Raw genomic sequence first — 17,277 nt, forward strand, 5'->3', positions numbered from 1 at the left:
ATTCGATCGTTAGCTCGAGACTGGTTATTCACAAACACACCCGTGCGTGTATTGATCATAGCGAATTGTCAGAGAGTCGTTATTCAAGGTCGGAAACGATCGAGCGATAAAGTTCAAGAATATTCGAGATCGGCTAACTAGCTAAATTTATAACTCGTAGCGCGATTAAAATGAACACTTTTTGTTTTTCCTCCTTCGCGACCGGCAAGTTAAATTTTGCAAAAAAAAATACATACAATTTCAAAAAATCATCACACGCGAGCCAAGAACTATACCTCTCCTGATCCTCTGGGACTTCATTTTGAGGATCAAAGTAAGAATAAAAGACGCGGTGCGGTGGAACAGGCGGTGGCGGCAGCAAGTTCGCATCTTGCCTGTCCACCCTTTCATGATTTGTTGGCTGGATGTCGTTCTGCTGTGAAATAAAAATGATAATTATGTACACGCAACTCGTTGCCGCCGTTACACAATTCTCAGTAAGAATTCATACCTGACTCGACACGGTTCTGGACGATGGATCGTCGTTCGTTGCGTGTCTTCTTTGTCTCTTCCTGTCCTTATGATCGGACGAGCTCTTGGTTTTCGCGTCCACCGAACATTGAACAGGACTCATACTGGATATAGAACTACCACTTGGATTACGTTTCCTCTTGGATCCACTACCGCGGCCAATCGCACCAGCACCACTAGCACCGCCGAGCACAGCACCGCTCTTCGAGTCCGATGCGATCGACTCGGTCTTCACCACTGAACGTGAACTTCTGCCGGCGTCGCTAGCAGTCAGCAGTCCGTCGCGATGGATTCTCAAGTGGTCCGATGAGACTTGCTGCGATGGCGGGGTGTCAACAATCTCGCCCTCTTCTGGCGTTGGCGGTCTCGGCGGTTGCGCCGCCAGTCTGGAAGACGGTCGCTGCCTCGAAGACGGCCTGGTGTCCGGTAATTCCGTGCGCTGCCTCAATTCCTGTCCTCTCGATAATTGCGATATGTGCGGAAGCTTGCTAAGATCAACTTTACATAAAAGACTCGGCGTGCCGTTCAAATGAACGACCGGCGGAAGGGAATTCAGTACGGCACTGGACATTCGCGAGGACGGTCTCTTGTAGGGACTGTCTCCGCCTGTCGGTGTGTGCGTTGCTGAGTTACTTGTATACTCCTCTACGTAAATGCCACATTTACCACCGCCCTTACCACCTTTTCCACCTTTCCCCCCACCCTTTCCGCCGCTCTTGGAAAAGACGTGGCGCAACGTGTCACTTTTTTTCTTATCCTGAACGTTGCCAGCATCGTCTTCTTGCAACTTGGATGCCGGACTGTTATCACTGTCCGAATTTTCGGGTGAGGCTGCCCTCGTGGGTGGTGCTCGTGGCCTAGGAGGCACTCTATTGAGGATATCTCTGTTTATACTTTCATCATACTTCGCTCTCATCCTTTATTTAATAAACGTCTTCTCTTTGCTGTTTATTTAATAAACGACAAAGAGAAGAGGAAAAAACAAAAAAGCAAATAAATAAAAGGAAAAAGCAATTTTGAAATTATCTGAGCCACTTTGATACGCTTTCGTAAAATATATTATAAACTCTTATAATATATTTAAATATAATTAAACTTAATTAAATGTAACTAAAATATAATTAAATTTAACTGAAATAAAAAGCTAAATATTAAAAAAATTTAGTGCAAATTAAAAAACAGCAGTGACTGAAAGAGGCACAGATATTTTAACATTTTTCACAATACAATAGGAAGTGTGAGTGAGGTTCAATTTCTTTAAAAAAGCACATTGTCATTTGTTGACTAATGTAACTTTTGCTAAAAACAATGTGATTAAATTTAAATAGACAAAACATGTTTCATGCATCTCTCATATATCAAGCTTTTGCAAAGAAAGAAACAAGCAAACAAAATGTTTGAAGCAATTGTGAAAGATATCTTACCTCGCAACTTGGATGCGATTGTTTCTTATGACTGCCTCCAAATCGATCTCAGCCTCAGAGTCCGAGTCTGGAACGCCAGAAACGTTGTTCACTCTAGACCTGGGCCGCCTCGGTTTACCTTTGGACGGGCTCTTCTTCTTGTCCTGCTTCTTCGGAGAGTCCGACAACTTGTTCCGCTTGATGGCGACCCTTCTCCATCGCGCGGCGTCATCCTCGGAGGCACTATTATTGTTCTTCCTACTCGGTGGTGAGCTCTCGTCGTCGCTCGACGATGCACTCACTCTCTTTCTTTTCTCGGTGATCGCCGGTACTGTGGCCGCCACATTTGCCGCACGACGGTCGCTGTCGGAATCGCTGGAAGCAACGTGCGACCTGAAGTCACTGTTGTCGTCGCTAGTGGCCACCGTGGCCTTCGAAATCGGTTGCTTCTTCTTGCTGGAGGTTGCGACCGTTCTCGTCCGACTGCGTGATTTGCTGTTCTTCAGACTCTCGTCTGAGGTACGGTGGCTGCGCTTGGGACTCTTGACAGACTTCCTGGGTCGCCCTGGCCGCTTTCTAGTATCGGCTGCTTTCGGCTTCTCCGCCTGGGCGCGATTATCTTCGATCAGCTGACGATTTTTCTCCTCGGAGTGATGATCACTGTCGCTGAGGAGATTCCTCATCGACGTGTTGTGCGTCCTCTTCAGAGCTCCGTCGTCAAGCTGCCAATCGTGAGACTGTTCTCTGTGCGGTCTGCTGGTTTCCGTTGTCGCTCCAAGCGTATCGTCTCGCCTAGCATTATCCTATCGGAAAGAATAAGTTTGTCTTCAAATTTTTTAAAACATTGATTTAATTAAGCATATATTTATATCTCTTTATAAAGTTGAAATAAAAGACATGAGGAATCAAGTAATTACCTTTTCGAAACTTCAAAGAAATCATTTTCATGTATCAACTTTTATATGCCAGCTTTAGAAACTATTATTCTACCTGAGCCGGCTTGGACTCCGAATTCTGATCACCATGTTGCACCGCCGTCTTGTTGAAAAACGAGCTGAGATCCCATCGGCGCTTGGACTCTTCAACAGCGGGTGGCAGCTCCTCAACTACGTTCTCCAGTTTAGGCGACGCCAAAGGCGGTGTCGTGGGACCCTTAGTAGGCGGTGGAGCGGACGCACGGTCGTCCTCGTCCTCGGAATCGCTGCTGTCCGAACCGGAATCCGAGCCCGAGTCTGAGCTTGAACTGGCGCTGCCCGAGCTTTGAGGCGCCTCACCGGCCGGACTCGGTGGCCTCTGATGGCCGGCGACGGCTGCGTTAACTGGAGAGCACGCGGATTGCAAGGGATTGACAGGTGCAGGAGACACTCGTTCCGGCGTCGACCGCTTCGGTGGTGGTGATGAGTATCTAGGCGGACTGATCGGTCGTGACGGTGACAGTGGCCCCATGGGCGACATGTCTATCGGTGATACCGGTGCCAGAGGTGGAGGTGGGGCTGCTGCCATAGCCGAGATCAATGGCGTTGACAGACTAAATAAAATAACAATATAAACAAGAGTAATAAATCACTCTAAAACTGAAACAGAAAGAAAGTGGCGAATATATGAAATTAACCTGCAGCATATCAATTAACGTTAAAAATACCATCCCTTTTTAAATATTTTTTTAATCATGCTTTATTGAAAAACAGCTTAATTGTTTATATGATTGAGAAACAATTAAGATGTTTTCCAATAAAGCAATTAAAAAAACTATCTCCATATCTATCCCGGAGTTCCTCTAACAAAGCAACTGACAAGAGAATTTTGAGGATACTTTATATGTCTGATTGTCTCATGTCTGTGGTTCACATCAATTTCAACAAATAAAGTAGATAGATAGAAATAGATAGATAGAAGATAGAAGAGGATAGAGTCACAAATCGATTACGTACTCAGCCGGGAGATCCGGAGTCCTGTTGCCCCTCGTCGGCCTCGACGATGTTTCCTGAGAACAAGAAGGAGACCGCTATCAGCGTGAAATAAAGTGGAACGGAATTCTTCTTGCCGTGATGAACGGCTATTTAGCTTTTCCTCAAACGCGACTTGATTGTATCGATTTGCGAGGGTACTTTGCGGTATTGCGAAAACCAAGAAGAAAAAAGGCATGATGGAGGAGACACTCTCGGAGACGAGAGTGCAAGTTGTCTAATGCCAATCCTTCAAATCTCTCGCCCACCGTTTCATCACGATATCCGATTAATTATAATACGATAATCAAGAAATTCATATCGATTAAACAATCGCGACGTAGAACGTATTAATATTTTTATCAACTTTTTTTTTAATACTTTCTTTGCCTTGAATTGACTTACCTTGCCCTCGTCATCTTCGCTATCCTCAGAAAGACTCAGATCCCGCTCGAGATCGCTGCAACAGAAAGAAAGCATCGTTCGATTAAATCTCGAGTGTGAGAAGCGCCGAACTGTAATTCATCCGAGTGCCTCAGCGAAGCGGACGCTAACAGGGATTTATATCTCTCTGTTTAACGCGATTCTCCTGAAATTGCTCGAGCGCCACTCGTCAAACAAGGAAATCCGTTCGACGCGACTGCGGACGTGAGATCGGCGGCGGCGGTAGCAGAAAGCAGAGATAATTCGATATCAGAGCGAAGCACACTCGATTACGGCGGAGCGAGAAGGGTGCATGCGAGAAGGTACACGCGCGGCTGCAACCTGTGGAGCATCGCGTATTAAGGAACAATCGTTCATTGATTCCTTAGAGCTACCTCTCGTCCTACGTCCATTAATGTTCCTCGCATTCTATCGCAACATTGTCGTTCTCCATTGAAAGCCCCGAAGATCGAGATAGTGAGCCCAGATTCACGACAATTGGGAGATTAAGAAAATTTCAGTCAAGCCAAAATAGTATCGAGAACTCGTGAAGCAATGCTTGTATTTTTGTATTATCTCGTCGAACGATTTAGGCAGAAAGACTGAACAAAATTAGATTTTACCACGATGCATTGCATCTGAAATTTATATATTTTTTTCTTTTTTTAAACAGGGGTGTACACAATCGCGCGCACCGATGTGTTTAAACGCGCTTCGGGAGTGTTTCACTGTATTAAAAAGTTGAGATATTAATTCCGAGTCATGTCGTTCGTTATCTTCCCCCGGAATCGCTTAATTTAATAAAGTGGATAATAACAGCGTATGTACGATTCCGCCGGGCAAGGCCGGGCTCGTACGAAGCCTACGAGAAATGATACCGCTTTCGCAGCGATGCGAGATAAATGCGTTTTGATATCTCCTCAACATTCGATGCTCGAGCGAGGAATAAACATGTCATTCTCGCGGGGGCAATCGTATCCGTAAAGCAGAGTCGATTTTCCGCGAGAGCAGCGGACGGTCCGAGTAAATTGCTTCTGCAAGCTCGGCATCTCGCGATTCCCAGAGATCGCTTCGGTCACTCTCTCCCTCTCTCTCTCTTTCCCTCTGCTTCTCTCGACGAAAACGCCTCGGATAAACTGTTAGACGGCGATCGCAATTACCTAGCTTCTACGTCATTAAGCAAATACGTCGTTTATTGGTGCGCCCTTGGAATTAGCGACGTTTAATTTAATAAGAGGGATAATCGCGCGTGCCGCTCGGCCATCCCGTGCTCTCGAGCGCATCTCTCGCCTCTCTTCCTCCTTTTTTCTCGCCGACAAGAGCGAATCGCGCGCGCCGGGGGATGAGGGGGGCCTTCGCCCTCTCGATCATCGCGGAGAAGCATGCCGAGCCTCTAAGGACCGTCCAACAAGTATCCGACCGGCGGGATAGAGCCCGGGGACAAGGCGGGTGGCGGATAGAAGCGGCGGAAAGTCACGGTGTGGGGAGAAAGAGAGAAAGAAGGAGATAAGGAGAAAATACGTAGAGCACCGAACATCGACGGCGCACGGAGGAGGGCATCGACCCTAAATGCACTGTCCTACGTCCGCACACTGTGCGAGCGGTGCCTTGTGGTTTTGCCACGCCGACTCTGCATGTGCGAGCGCGCCTAAGTTCCCTCTCTCTCTCTCTCTCTCTTGTCTCTACAGCTTGGCACCTGACTCGTTGACAGGGGACAGTACTGTTGAATTGGATGAAAGTGCAGAAAGCTGGATTAAGATAATTTCATTAGCGAATTGCCAGAAGCGAGTCGTGAGAGCTCGCATGCTTATGCCACACATTTGAATTCTGTATTCTACTCTCCGCACGAGTTTCGTATAAGAAAAAAAGGTGTAGAGTTTCTAAAATATCTGATCAATTTCACGAGTGCTTCCTGCACACTGTGCCGCGAATTGGTGGTAGTCACCGTTTAATTCGAGCGCACACGAGCGTCTAGGCTCCTGCCGACTGCTGTCCGACTGGCAACTCTGCGCTGCCAGCAAGAAACCTGCTAAATCGCCGCACGAAAGAGTTTAACGATCGCGTCTCGAACGGTACAAATTACTCGGCCTCGTGGGAACGTTCACAATTTCAGAACCGCGCCGCCGCTCGAAGAATGGCGTTTTGTCTACGAGTAAACGAGTAAACGGCTAATGGTAAATGCGCGCGATTTATCAAAGCCCACGTCGATGAGAAGCGTGCGCGCGCGCCTCCTAGGAAAATAAGCGAGCTCTCGCGAGAATAAAGTATCGCTCAGTCGCAGTTGCAATTCCACCACGTACGATTCCACGAAGCTTAATTATACGAGGCGATCGTGGCTCGCCGATCCCGATACGTCCATCGGGACGGACGTGGAAATTTATGTTCGTCGAGGGCGAGGACGATCCGCTCGGCGGGTACCGTTGCCCGGTACCGGCTGCTCCTCGCGCTGAAACGCGCGCTGAGAAACACGGTCCATTGTCAGTCCGCGGACTGTGTCGCCGCGAAAAGTTGACGCAACTCCTCGCCGCCTCCCTTCGGCGGCGGTCGGCATCGTGGAAAAGGACGGGAACCCGTTCGCACGAGGCGCTCCTTCAACCTCGCGTTCCGGCATGCAACGGAACTGCCGTGTCGTAAGCGTTGCACGCACACTCACCCACGCGTGCAGACGCACGCAACGAGGAACAACACGCATCCGGTCGCGTGGAAACGAGCGGAAAACGCTTCCGCGACGGAAGAAGAGAGAGAGAGAAAGAGAGAAATGAGAGAACAACTCTCCAAGTGCGAGAGGCCAGCTCATTAAAGGGAAAGACGTGAATGAGTGCTCGATAAGAGCGATGAACGGGAGGAAAGTCAAGATCAGCTGCTAGACAACGTTAATCGGCAGGAGGTTCACAGGAGAATCTCGTTCACGGGTTGCGAGTTTCTGTTCGCACGACGACGACCCGACCGCACCGCTCGCGCGAACAAACGCCTCGCAGTGTCCATTATCCATTCATTATCTCGTCTGCCGTTCTCTTTATCGCGCCACGTTCGTTTGCTACTCGCAGCACGTGCGCTTTTACCGTTCCGTTACAATTGACGGTGGCTTCCGTCTGCGATTTCGCAGCGGCGGCGGCCTCGTCGCGTTTGCCAGGGAGAATCAACGCGTCTACTCGCTACGTCGATGATACTCGGTAGAATGTCTGCTATTTACTGCAGGAAGAAAGGCAGAAATCGGAAAAATTTCCATATTGAGATACAGGTACACATGTGCGTGCGTAAACAGTTACGCTACATTCTATGATTGAAATCCTTGAATCAATATTCAAGGATCGGTCGTAATTCAATCCTCGCTTTTTCCCGTCTCTCGAGAGGCGGGATCGGAAGAAAGACGCACGATAAAATTGCGGTAAAATTTAATCGACGTCGGAGAAGAGTGGCTCTCCAAGTGTATGCACATTGAACGTACGCAGCCACAAAGAGATGCGCGGATATCCAATGTGCACGAGAAACAAGATAAGTCCCGAGACCATCCGAGAACGCGGTCTTACGGCGTTCGTGCACTTACGGTGCACAGAGTGGAAAGCCAACGTGGAGAGCTAACTGAGGAGATGGAACCGATGTAAATGCACGCAGAAACGAATGGCGGTGGCGAGAGGCCTAATGGATTAATCGGCGTAAGTAACGCGCGACTATTCCTGGCGACGCAACGGAAGGCAATATCCGCGTGGTCGATTCAGGCGGCAACCCTAATTCCAGTCCGGCGTTGCCCTGCAACGCGCGCGACACGTATTATATATGCATGTGTACACGGAGTGAGTTCGAGCCAGTAAGTTCTGCTTGCTATTAAAGAGAGGGACGGCGAGAGGGGATGCAGAGGAGGGACGGGAGGAGCCTGGCTGGAGGTGGCGGGAGGTTGGCCGCTGGAACCTCCGGAGGTGGTGACGATGGGGAACAAGACGAGACGGAGGAGGCGATGGCGAGGTAATGCGACGGTGGTAGTAGCTAGACGATGCCGTATACGATGATAGTGATGGTGACTAGTGTATACGAGTAGCGGTGATAGTGGTAGTAGAATTCCACGAGGCAGCTAGTAGCCAGCCAGGCGAATAACTTGGGAAGTTTCAGGATGTGCCAGGTGCCCTGAGAGGTCTCTTATCGATATACACACGGCTGGGAGAGAAGCGCGACGTGTCAATCAATCGGTTGAACGGGGAGGACCAATTTTCGACGTCGGGGAAATCACGAGCGAGATACACCCCGAATTCCGCTTTCGGCCGCGTTCCCGAGTTATTCTCCCCGGGAGATGTTCTTTCCTTCGGTTCACAAAAGGAGAAACAAGACCAGATTTATCAAATAATCCGACTGAGAGGTCATTCGGCGGAACAGCCTGTGTGCCACCGATTTTCTCTCTCTTTTCCTTGCCTACGTTCTTTCTCTTTCCTTCTCTCCAATTTCTTCCCTTCCAACAATGATAGCCCACTTCGTCTTACCCCCCATTTCATCCCCCTTTACGCTCTTTCCATTCTCTCATCCTCCATCTTTCTCTACCCGTCTCTTTTCTCCTTTTCCCTCTTTTTTCACCCTTCGGCCCTTTCTCGTCCTTGCTCCATCGCGCCATCTCCGTTCGCTCAAGGATCCCGCCTTTGTCTCTATCGCGAATCCCTTTAACCCCTCGCCTCTCGTATTCGCGTCTCGTTCCAACGCGATGTATCCCGTCTCTCTCGCGCTTTCCGCCTTGCGCCTCCTTTTCCAACGAGTTACGGTCGCGTCTCGCATTCCCTCCCATGTGCTGCTTCAACCCCACCTCTCGTTCACTTTACCGCTTCTGGTTATACACCATCTGCATCCGCGCACACCACCGATGCACCTCGCACACGTGCACTCGCCTCTGTGCCCGTGAGCGTGTACTGTGCACGTGTACATACGTGTGCGTGTCGGCACGCAGGGCTGGCTCGATACAGGGCGCAACACCTGTACCTGACAGGGTGAATTTCCGGCAGATTTGTGGTGCTCGAATACACGCCTAATACAGTTACACACGTATCGTACCGTATGTGCTGTCATCATTTTTAATCAGTTCGATTAAATTTCTTCTCTCGCGGAGGATAGCACTTCGGTGGCATTCCGATGACATTTCGCGCGTGTCATTTTCAACGGAATTGTATCATTAGTAAACTGATCGGGATTCGGTATACGATTCTTTGTGCGTGGAGCTTCACATGTCCACACGCTAATCGAAAATGTATCTACAAAATCCAGAAAGAAGACGATGAAAAGGTTGAGAGTAAGATGAATCGAGGCACCAGGCTCATCAACCCCGAGCACAAGAAGCTTCCGCTCCTCGTTCTCCGATTGCGGGATGGAAAGCAAATAACGGGCAAGCCCGCCGCCTCAAGTGGGAAAATACTCCTGCGGATTAATAGACGGGTAATCCAGCGCGTCGTTATGTTAATTATCCTCGAACGAGGAAATTGGCTTTCCACTCTATTGGCCCTCTCCCATACCTTGCGCGTCACGACGCGCCACGACAAAGCGATCAAGGAAGGAAGCGGATAATTTTAGCGCGACTGCTCGCCGGCTAAATTTGCGGGACATTCGCGCGAGCGTTTCGCAATCTTCCTCCTCTTCGCCCTCGGCTTCCTCGCGCGGAATTATTGCGCGGAGGCGCGCGGGACGCGCTTCTGCGCGAGATGCATCGTCCGCCACCCGCCTCACCCTTCTTCCCTTCCTCTAACCCACTTTTAACTTCCCGTACTTCCCTCTTGGGACGACTTGCCGCCGCTGGTTATACGCCACTCACGTCCACCTGGTGTGTGCCCTGGCGTGTACGTGCATGTGCATGTGCATATACCTACATATGCGTCTCTCCGCGTGCGCGAGCGCGTGTGTCATGTGCCTGTAAATTACACGCTCGCACGTGCGACTGTGACTGTACCCGCCCGAAACGCGCCTGCACCGGTGGTGGAGGGCGCCGTAGCGGCGAGCATCAGTAATAATTTCGCCCCTATCCTGTTCCATAGAAAGATAGACGGAGGGGAAGCGGGAGGAGGAAGGTGCAGAGAGACGATAGAGGGAAAGAGAGGCAGGAAGGACGGCGGACGGGGGATGAGAAATGGGAAACCGGGGGAGAGAGGAGACGAAATATCGACTACGCTGTAGCCGGAAGATAAACGCTCGACTCCACGGTGAATTTGCGCGACAATAAAGCGATTACCGGCGATTGCCTTGGAGAACGCGATACGCGATGGTCACGTGGACCACGAGTAACTTCCGCCTCTGGCTCCGGCGGTCCGTTTCTACTTCGCGAGTGGCCCATCATCTCGCTTTACGATGATTAAACGACGCGATTCAGATGGTTTTTTTTCTTATAATTGGTGTCTGCCCATTCTAACGGGATTCGTCCTGTGAATGCCGAAAGTCAGATTCCACTGTAAACGCGTATTTTTATATGGGTACCATTATGGGGTACCAAGCGAGGGGCACCATCTCGGTCATCGCGATAGGGTGGCTGAATTCGCTTGGCGAGAGATTCATAAATTTCGATACGATACTTTTCTTAGATAAATTGTTTTACATATAATTATTTTTTACTAATCCTGATTGTGCATTTGCGTCATCCGTAACGTAAATTTTTCATTGGTCGCCCAGACTGCTCGGTGCTTGGTGCCGCCGTGCTTCGCAAACAATTGGACCGATACTTCAGTGTTTTCCACAACTACGTTTACTGACCACTGGCGATTCACTTTGAAGCCGACGAGTTAATTTGGAGCGCGCAGCAGGCGCCTAGTGTTTCTGTTGGAATCGCGAAAATAGAATCGTGCAATAGCGGGACCGAATCGAACGCGCCGTTAATCCCGTTCTAGTCGATCGACGACGCGACGTCGCGACGCTAAAAAAGACGTCTCGAAGGAATTCGCGCGCGAGCGCTCGCCTTGCTATTCATAGACGTTCTTTGTTCGTGCCTGTGTGTTAAGAGAAGCTTATATCGCGCGGAGCTCTACCAAGAAAACGCGATATCGAGACAGCAAGAGAGGCGGGCCAAGTAACGCTTTCTCAACTATCCGATACACAAATAAAATCTATCCGCTCGTTTTTCAGATTACGCGAGAAAGCTCATCCGCGCGCAAGAGAACCTACCCTCCGAAATTCCGCGTGCGTCCACTCGTACCCGCGCTGGGAAAACGGCGGCACGAGCGACAAAGGATCCCTAACGAGATCTCGCACGGCGTGGCGATGTAGGTCGTTCACTTGGTGCAAATCGACCTGGAGAACGAGTCGGAAGCGGACACGCGGCGTTACGGACGGGGTGGGCCGCCGGTTAACGACGTCTGATCCGGTTTAATCCCGCGACTTAGTTAACGCTGGAGCATAAGCGGCGCGAGCGCGAGAACGCGCCTCCGCATTACTCCTCTCTATTTCTCTTGCTTCCACTCGCTCGAGAAATCGCGCCGTCGTATGGCCATTTCGAGCCGTCACCTCGTCGCGGTAATGAGATCGCCTGCTTTACTGCGAGTCCCTTAATCCGAAGTAGATTATCGCAGTGCCGAGCCGCGAGACGCGCGAGGACGCGCGATGCCGCTCGTCAAAGAGGATCCGCAAAGTGGCGAGTCCCGAATATTCTAATCCGAGACGCGCCACGCGGTCTCTCCCGTGTCGATAGTATAATAAAATGCAAGCAAACAGTATCTATATGGATGTACATTTGCATATCCACTTACTTTTTGCCACAATTAATTAAAATACTGCTTTTAAATGATTCAAGTATATCTCGAGTAAAGTGAAAAATGGTAGTAAAATTCCACGGCGCTTAAATTACGGTTGCAAGTTGCAGACTTCATTAACGAGGCATGAGCATATTAAAATTTCCCAAATTCCACGTTTTCGAATTTCCACGAACGAAAATATTCCGGTATGCTGGCGGGATTAATACGGAAAGACTGAAGACAGGGTGCACATCGCCGGGTAATTTACTCGCCGGTAACCCGCGGAAGCATACGCGCGATAATTGGGCGGCGCTGCGTTTTCTCGAGCGAACATTAAACTCCTCCGGCGGCGATTTTAATCTGGCCGCGCGGAGCGGAGCGAATCTCGAGTCATTGCCGCCGGAAAAAAAGTCGCGTGCCGAGCGCGACGCGATCCGCATCCGGTGCACGGGTCTTTATATTCGCAACTCGGTCGTCTCTTTCTCTCTCTTTTCACTCGCCCGTCTCGCCTCCGTTTTATCCGCGTAACATCTTCGAGCCGAGTGCGCGCCAAAGCGCCTCGCTCGTTCTCATTACTCTCGCGAGATAATGTCGGACAACGCGCGTTATGTGTCCTCCCCGATTACACGCTCTCCTCCTCTCCCCGATCGCGAGAAGTGAGAAACGATCGGCGATTCCTGCGGTGGTATTCGCCATTCGAGTGCTCCTTAGTGGCGCCACATTGTAAGTGCCATCGATGTAAGTACGTTGTCGACCACGAAAGAGACTTGGAGTGCAACTGAAGAAAGAGAGAGAGAGAGAGAGAGAGAGCCGATCCGCGGTGAATCATCATTGAAATGAAATCGAGATAATTGGAAGTCAGAGAAATATAATCGACAGTCCCGTATCTGTTCATTTACTACGAACGATCGTGATACGGTCTCTAATCGCGATATCCGCTTGATTAAATCCGCCTGATCGCATCGCGATTGGGAATCTCTCGGCCGTTGTTGAACGCGAGTAACAAAGAGCGCAAGAATGACGCGATAACACGCCGCGAAGCCGTTCGTCAGCGGTGCTGATAACGAGATTTCTCATTCTTCGCGGTGGCTCGTTTTACCTAGCGACAGAATGCACGAGTGCGTCGCTCCAACTCTGCCGTTGACGTGCGAGATTCGAGTCGAATCTGCAGCGCTGTCAGCTCTCTCTCAATTCTTCACTCGCGATGATATTCTTGACTTCCCCGGCTCAATCCACTTAACATCCATATCGTCTTCTCATCGCGACCGAAAAACGAAGAGTTCCCTGGCTATTTCTGAGAATTCTCAATCTCGAGATTCTCAATTCCCGATTATCTTTGTGTGCAATTGAATTTAGCATTTTTATTCTTTGTGTGCAATTGAATTTAGTTGTCTTGATATGCGTTTAATTAATTTTATTGGGCTGTATTCTTATTCTTTGTGTGCAATGGAATTTATTTGTCTTTTTTAACGACTTTAATCAGAATATTTGGTTGGCATAATGCCTTTTTTCTTTATCCTGCTTTCACTCGATTTTGAACTTTTCGGTTCTGGAGTTTGCGATTTGGATTATTGTATTGCTTATTTGATTATTTACGTTCATTGTTATCCTGCTTATGATCTTTTGTGACACTAGAGGGTAATTTCCCGTTCATTGAATAAATTAAAAATTACAATTAAATTATCGCATACATTCAGATACATTTAGATAGTTGTAGCAATCAGTGATAATTATCCTCGTACGTGCGTACGACGCTTCTCATTCGTCGATCGACGCCGCTTCGTCTCTCGATTCGCGTCATCATCATTTCGGATCCGCGTGTGATTGCGATCGCGCTGCGTCGCGTCGCGTTTAAGGAAGCTGCGGAATAAGCCGAGAGCGGATCCCTGAATGGAAGCACCGCCGTTCGCGCTGGTAATGGCGAGGTATACGAGCGATCTTGTGGCGTGCTGGCCGGTTTCTCCTATGTCGACGATGCAGCTTACGTCTGCAACTCGCGCACATGCCGCAGATCGGTATCCCGATAACCCGTTATCGCGGTCCGCGATATACAATGTGCACGCCGCGCGCCAGAAGACGCTCGACGAGCCACGGAGTAATCGAGCGATCGGACGCGGTCATCAATTACGCGCGTGATCGGCGGGTAGAAGCGGCTAATAAACCCGCACCGCGAGGGAATCATTATTAATTAACACCGCGGCAACGCCGCGGAGTCTAATTTGCAATCATTTCAGAGTTGCCAATTGGGTGCTTCGCTCCTCAAACACGGCATCTAGCTGCGATCCTCGTGACGCGGATCAGGAAATTACGTTAACGTTCGCGGGAGCGAATCGAGTTTCAATGAAAATATCGGGTTACATAGCTTGCGACTCGAACACTGACTGCTGCATGCCCGGGGAGTCTTGCCGATCGAGAACAGAATTGCGAGAATATTTACGCACTTTATTGCAAAATAGTAAGCAAGCGTGAAGAACCAAAACTCGTTATCAGTTCGTTTAAGTGCAACTTGAGGCATTATCGGACCGTGCAAGGCCGCGAGTCGCGAGCCTGATAACACGCGAGTTTCTCCTCATCGCGAATTGTAATAGAAAAGCACGTTCTTTCTTCCCGCAGTCGTAATCTATCTCAACTTTTACGAACCAGAAGTTATGCGATAATCACGTGCGTTAATCACGTTCTGGGAAGTGCGCGCGGCAAGGCACGCGCACAAGTTGGAAAAACAAGCGACTTGTGCAAGCGCGAGAAAATCGCAAGAAAACCCGACCACGAATCCCCCTTAGGAAATAATTCGTTCACAATTCCGCGCGTTCCAAGGACAATCTGATACCGACGAAGTAATCAACCCTTTTAATTTTTCACGGCAACTGGCGCGACCAGCGGCCAATTAAATTTTCATCGATTACGTGCCCTCCTCGGAGCGCGACGCGTACAAATAAAAAATCAGCCCAAAAATCCCCTCGGTCTACCCCTCCGAAGGGGAGAAACGTACGAAACACGAGGAAAAGAACGAGCGATCGCGATGGTGTCGCGACCTACTTTTCCATCAGTGCGAAGCGTGCGCGGTGGTTATTAGGGGGCGGTTGGAAGGGTCGAAGCCCCCAAGTTAGAGAGCGGACGTGAGGGCGGCGAGAAAGAGAGAGAGAAAGAGAAACGTGTCCTGCCTACCCTTTTCGTCGGCTCGTTAATTTCTTCCCCTCGGCTCGTGCGCGGGGGATTGGCGTCGTGATGCTAAACGATCGGGATCTCGGGAAATCGTCATGCACGACACGAATAAATGGGATCGGCCGTCCAGTAATCGACGGGGTCGATTACCATCGTCCTCGACGAAAGAGAGAGAGAATTCTTCGCGCATTCAATTCACGAGCAGTTGAAACGCGCGTGCATGACAGCCTCGTTTCAAGACGCGTTTTGCTCCCCGTTCCGTATCGTGATCGCTTGATAAGCGACGTTATCGCGCGCGAGGTACGAGCGTACGGTGAGAATTGTGATAAGGCGAGCTCGGCAATCTCGACACGCCGGGAAGCGAACTCTTTTATTGCCAAAATCCCTCGTTTTAATTACGATAACGGTTTACACAGAAAAACGTTACATCACAGCAGTCGACTGTGTTTTATTAACGACAATAACCGTTTTGTCCAGGAAGTTTTGCGAGAAAATTTTGGAGGAAAATTCTAAGGAGTATTCGGAGGGAAAGCCTGACGGGATAACCGGCCTAGAAAAGACCTGGTAAGAACGTCATAAAAATGTACGGAGTGTTTCGTCTACGCGAGGAGAAGGAGGAAAGTTCTCCAGAGCGTGCAAGAAACCCACGACACGTGAGAGACTTTGAAACATCTTTATTAGAGGCATCCACGTGTTACCCGTGCTTTCCTCGCCGTTACGTGTACACCACATTTTCGCCACTTGCTTCGAGGTTTTTTTTTACGCGCATAACGTGTAATGGCGAAAAGCTTGTCAATCCGTCGTTCGCCACCGCTCTCTGATAATTTTATTTTCGAATTGCGGATCCCCGGCGGTGCTTTTTACCGCGAATTAAAAAGCTGCTTGTTTAAGAGTAAACAGCAGAGACTGCGCTACTGCTGTGTGTTTGCTTGTGCATGGTGGAAAGCAAAATATTTGGCGAAATAGTCAACGTCCCGAAAAATTGCAGCGCGCTGCATGGTTTAATTAAAAGCCCTCGCGAGAATGTGAAATAAGCTTTACGGCGTTTACAGTGTAACCGGTATATTTGCCGATCCGTCCGTCGCGCTTCTTTTTGTTGTTCCACCGTGCGCGTGTCCGCACGTCTGTTTTTTCTCCCGGTTACGGTATTAACGGTTTAAACGCTTACAACAATGTTAAGAAAGCAATCCTCGCCCGACTCACGAGAACTCGGAAAAAAAACGGAGAAAAAGTTATTCGACTCGAATGCATAATTAATCCCGGTGCGTGTCGGGAAGTAATACGCGCGTTACTTTGAGCTAGAAATACTTTTACATGCGTGTATGCATATATTTCCGTAACAGCTCTGGAAATGAGGATAAATAATTGTTATATGCAAGAAGCTCCGCGCATACGTAACTCACGCGAGAAAATAATTTCTCTTAGGAGCGCGATGCTCACGCGAATGAATTTAGCATTTGATTGATTACTTCTCAGGGAAGATGTCAACAATTCAAACAAACAGATATGTAAAGTAATGTTAATAATAGGTGCACTTACGTGGGCAGTCTGCTGTCGTTGTGCCTCTCGCGTTCTGCAACAAGAAAAATGAAAACAACGATTAGCAATCGGCTACTAATTATCGCCTGAATTATCGACGTTCAAAGATAACGTGAACTGTGCAAGACATGGTCTTCATCAAACTAGTTTTCCGTGCGCAAACGCAAACTTAATTGCTAACTCGTTACTCATTTTAATCACTAAACGTGTGCACGAAATCGATTAGATGCGACATTTTCCTGCTTGTATATCGTCCGGTAAAGAAAAAGAAAAAATTTCATAGAGACATTCGCCTGTGAATAAATCGAGATCCTTCCCGGCACGCGGGTTATTTTCGAGAATATCGATCCTACGTAGACTGCAATTTTTTTCCTATCGTGACCCGGCCTACCTACCATGCGATTCAACGGCACGAGAGGAAGCGCGATTAACGATGTCAAGGAGGGAAAGAGGATCGACGAAGACGCAGGTAGACAGCGTACACAGCCATAATGTGTACGTAAGGAGAAGCAGTTTGTCGTAAGGCGTAACCGGCGTCGATACGTCGGGATGCGGTCTTTTCGACGAGGCCGCGCCGTCTGCTGTGCGTCGTCGGGATCGCCTTTAGAA

The 17,277-nt window shown here is 49.1% G+C and overlaps 1 protein-coding gene across 6 annotated transcripts in view; it reads right to left on the minus strand.

Annotated features, from left to right (window-relative positions):
- Window positions 1–17,277, minus strand: part of LOC105284176 (AF4/FMR2 family member 4) — a 194,653-nt gene that overhangs the window by 7,139 nt on the left and 170,237 nt on the right. For 3 of the 6 annotated variants that reach the window (XM_011347501.3, XM_011347503.3, XM_011347506.3), the window contains 7 exons: window positions 16,669–16,702; window positions 4,265–4,319; window positions 3,845–3,897; window positions 2,904–3,441; window positions 1,935–2,716; window positions 491–1,379; window positions 237–415 (listed from right to left, as the gene is read on the minus strand). In XM_011347501.3, coding sequence (XP_011345803.1) covers window positions 237–415; window positions 491–1,379; window positions 1,935–2,716; window positions 2,904–3,441; window positions 3,845–3,897; window positions 4,265–4,319; window positions 16,669–16,702 — 2,530 coding nt within the window. The remainder of the gene's footprint in view (window positions 1–236; window positions 416–490; window positions 1,380–1,934; window positions 2,717–2,903; window positions 3,442–3,844; window positions 3,898–4,264; window positions 4,320–16,668; window positions 16,703–17,277) is intronic. The other 3 variants (XM_011347502.3, XM_026974362.1, XM_011347505.3) reach the window with 3 other exon arrangements.

This window comes from Ooceraea biroi, chromosome 12, assembly GCF_003672135.1.
Source record: "Ooceraea biroi isolate clonal line C1 chromosome 12, Obir_v5.4, whole genome shotgun sequence".
NCBI classification, from domain to species: domain Eukaryota; kingdom Metazoa; phylum Arthropoda; class Insecta; order Hymenoptera; family Formicidae; genus Ooceraea; species Ooceraea biroi.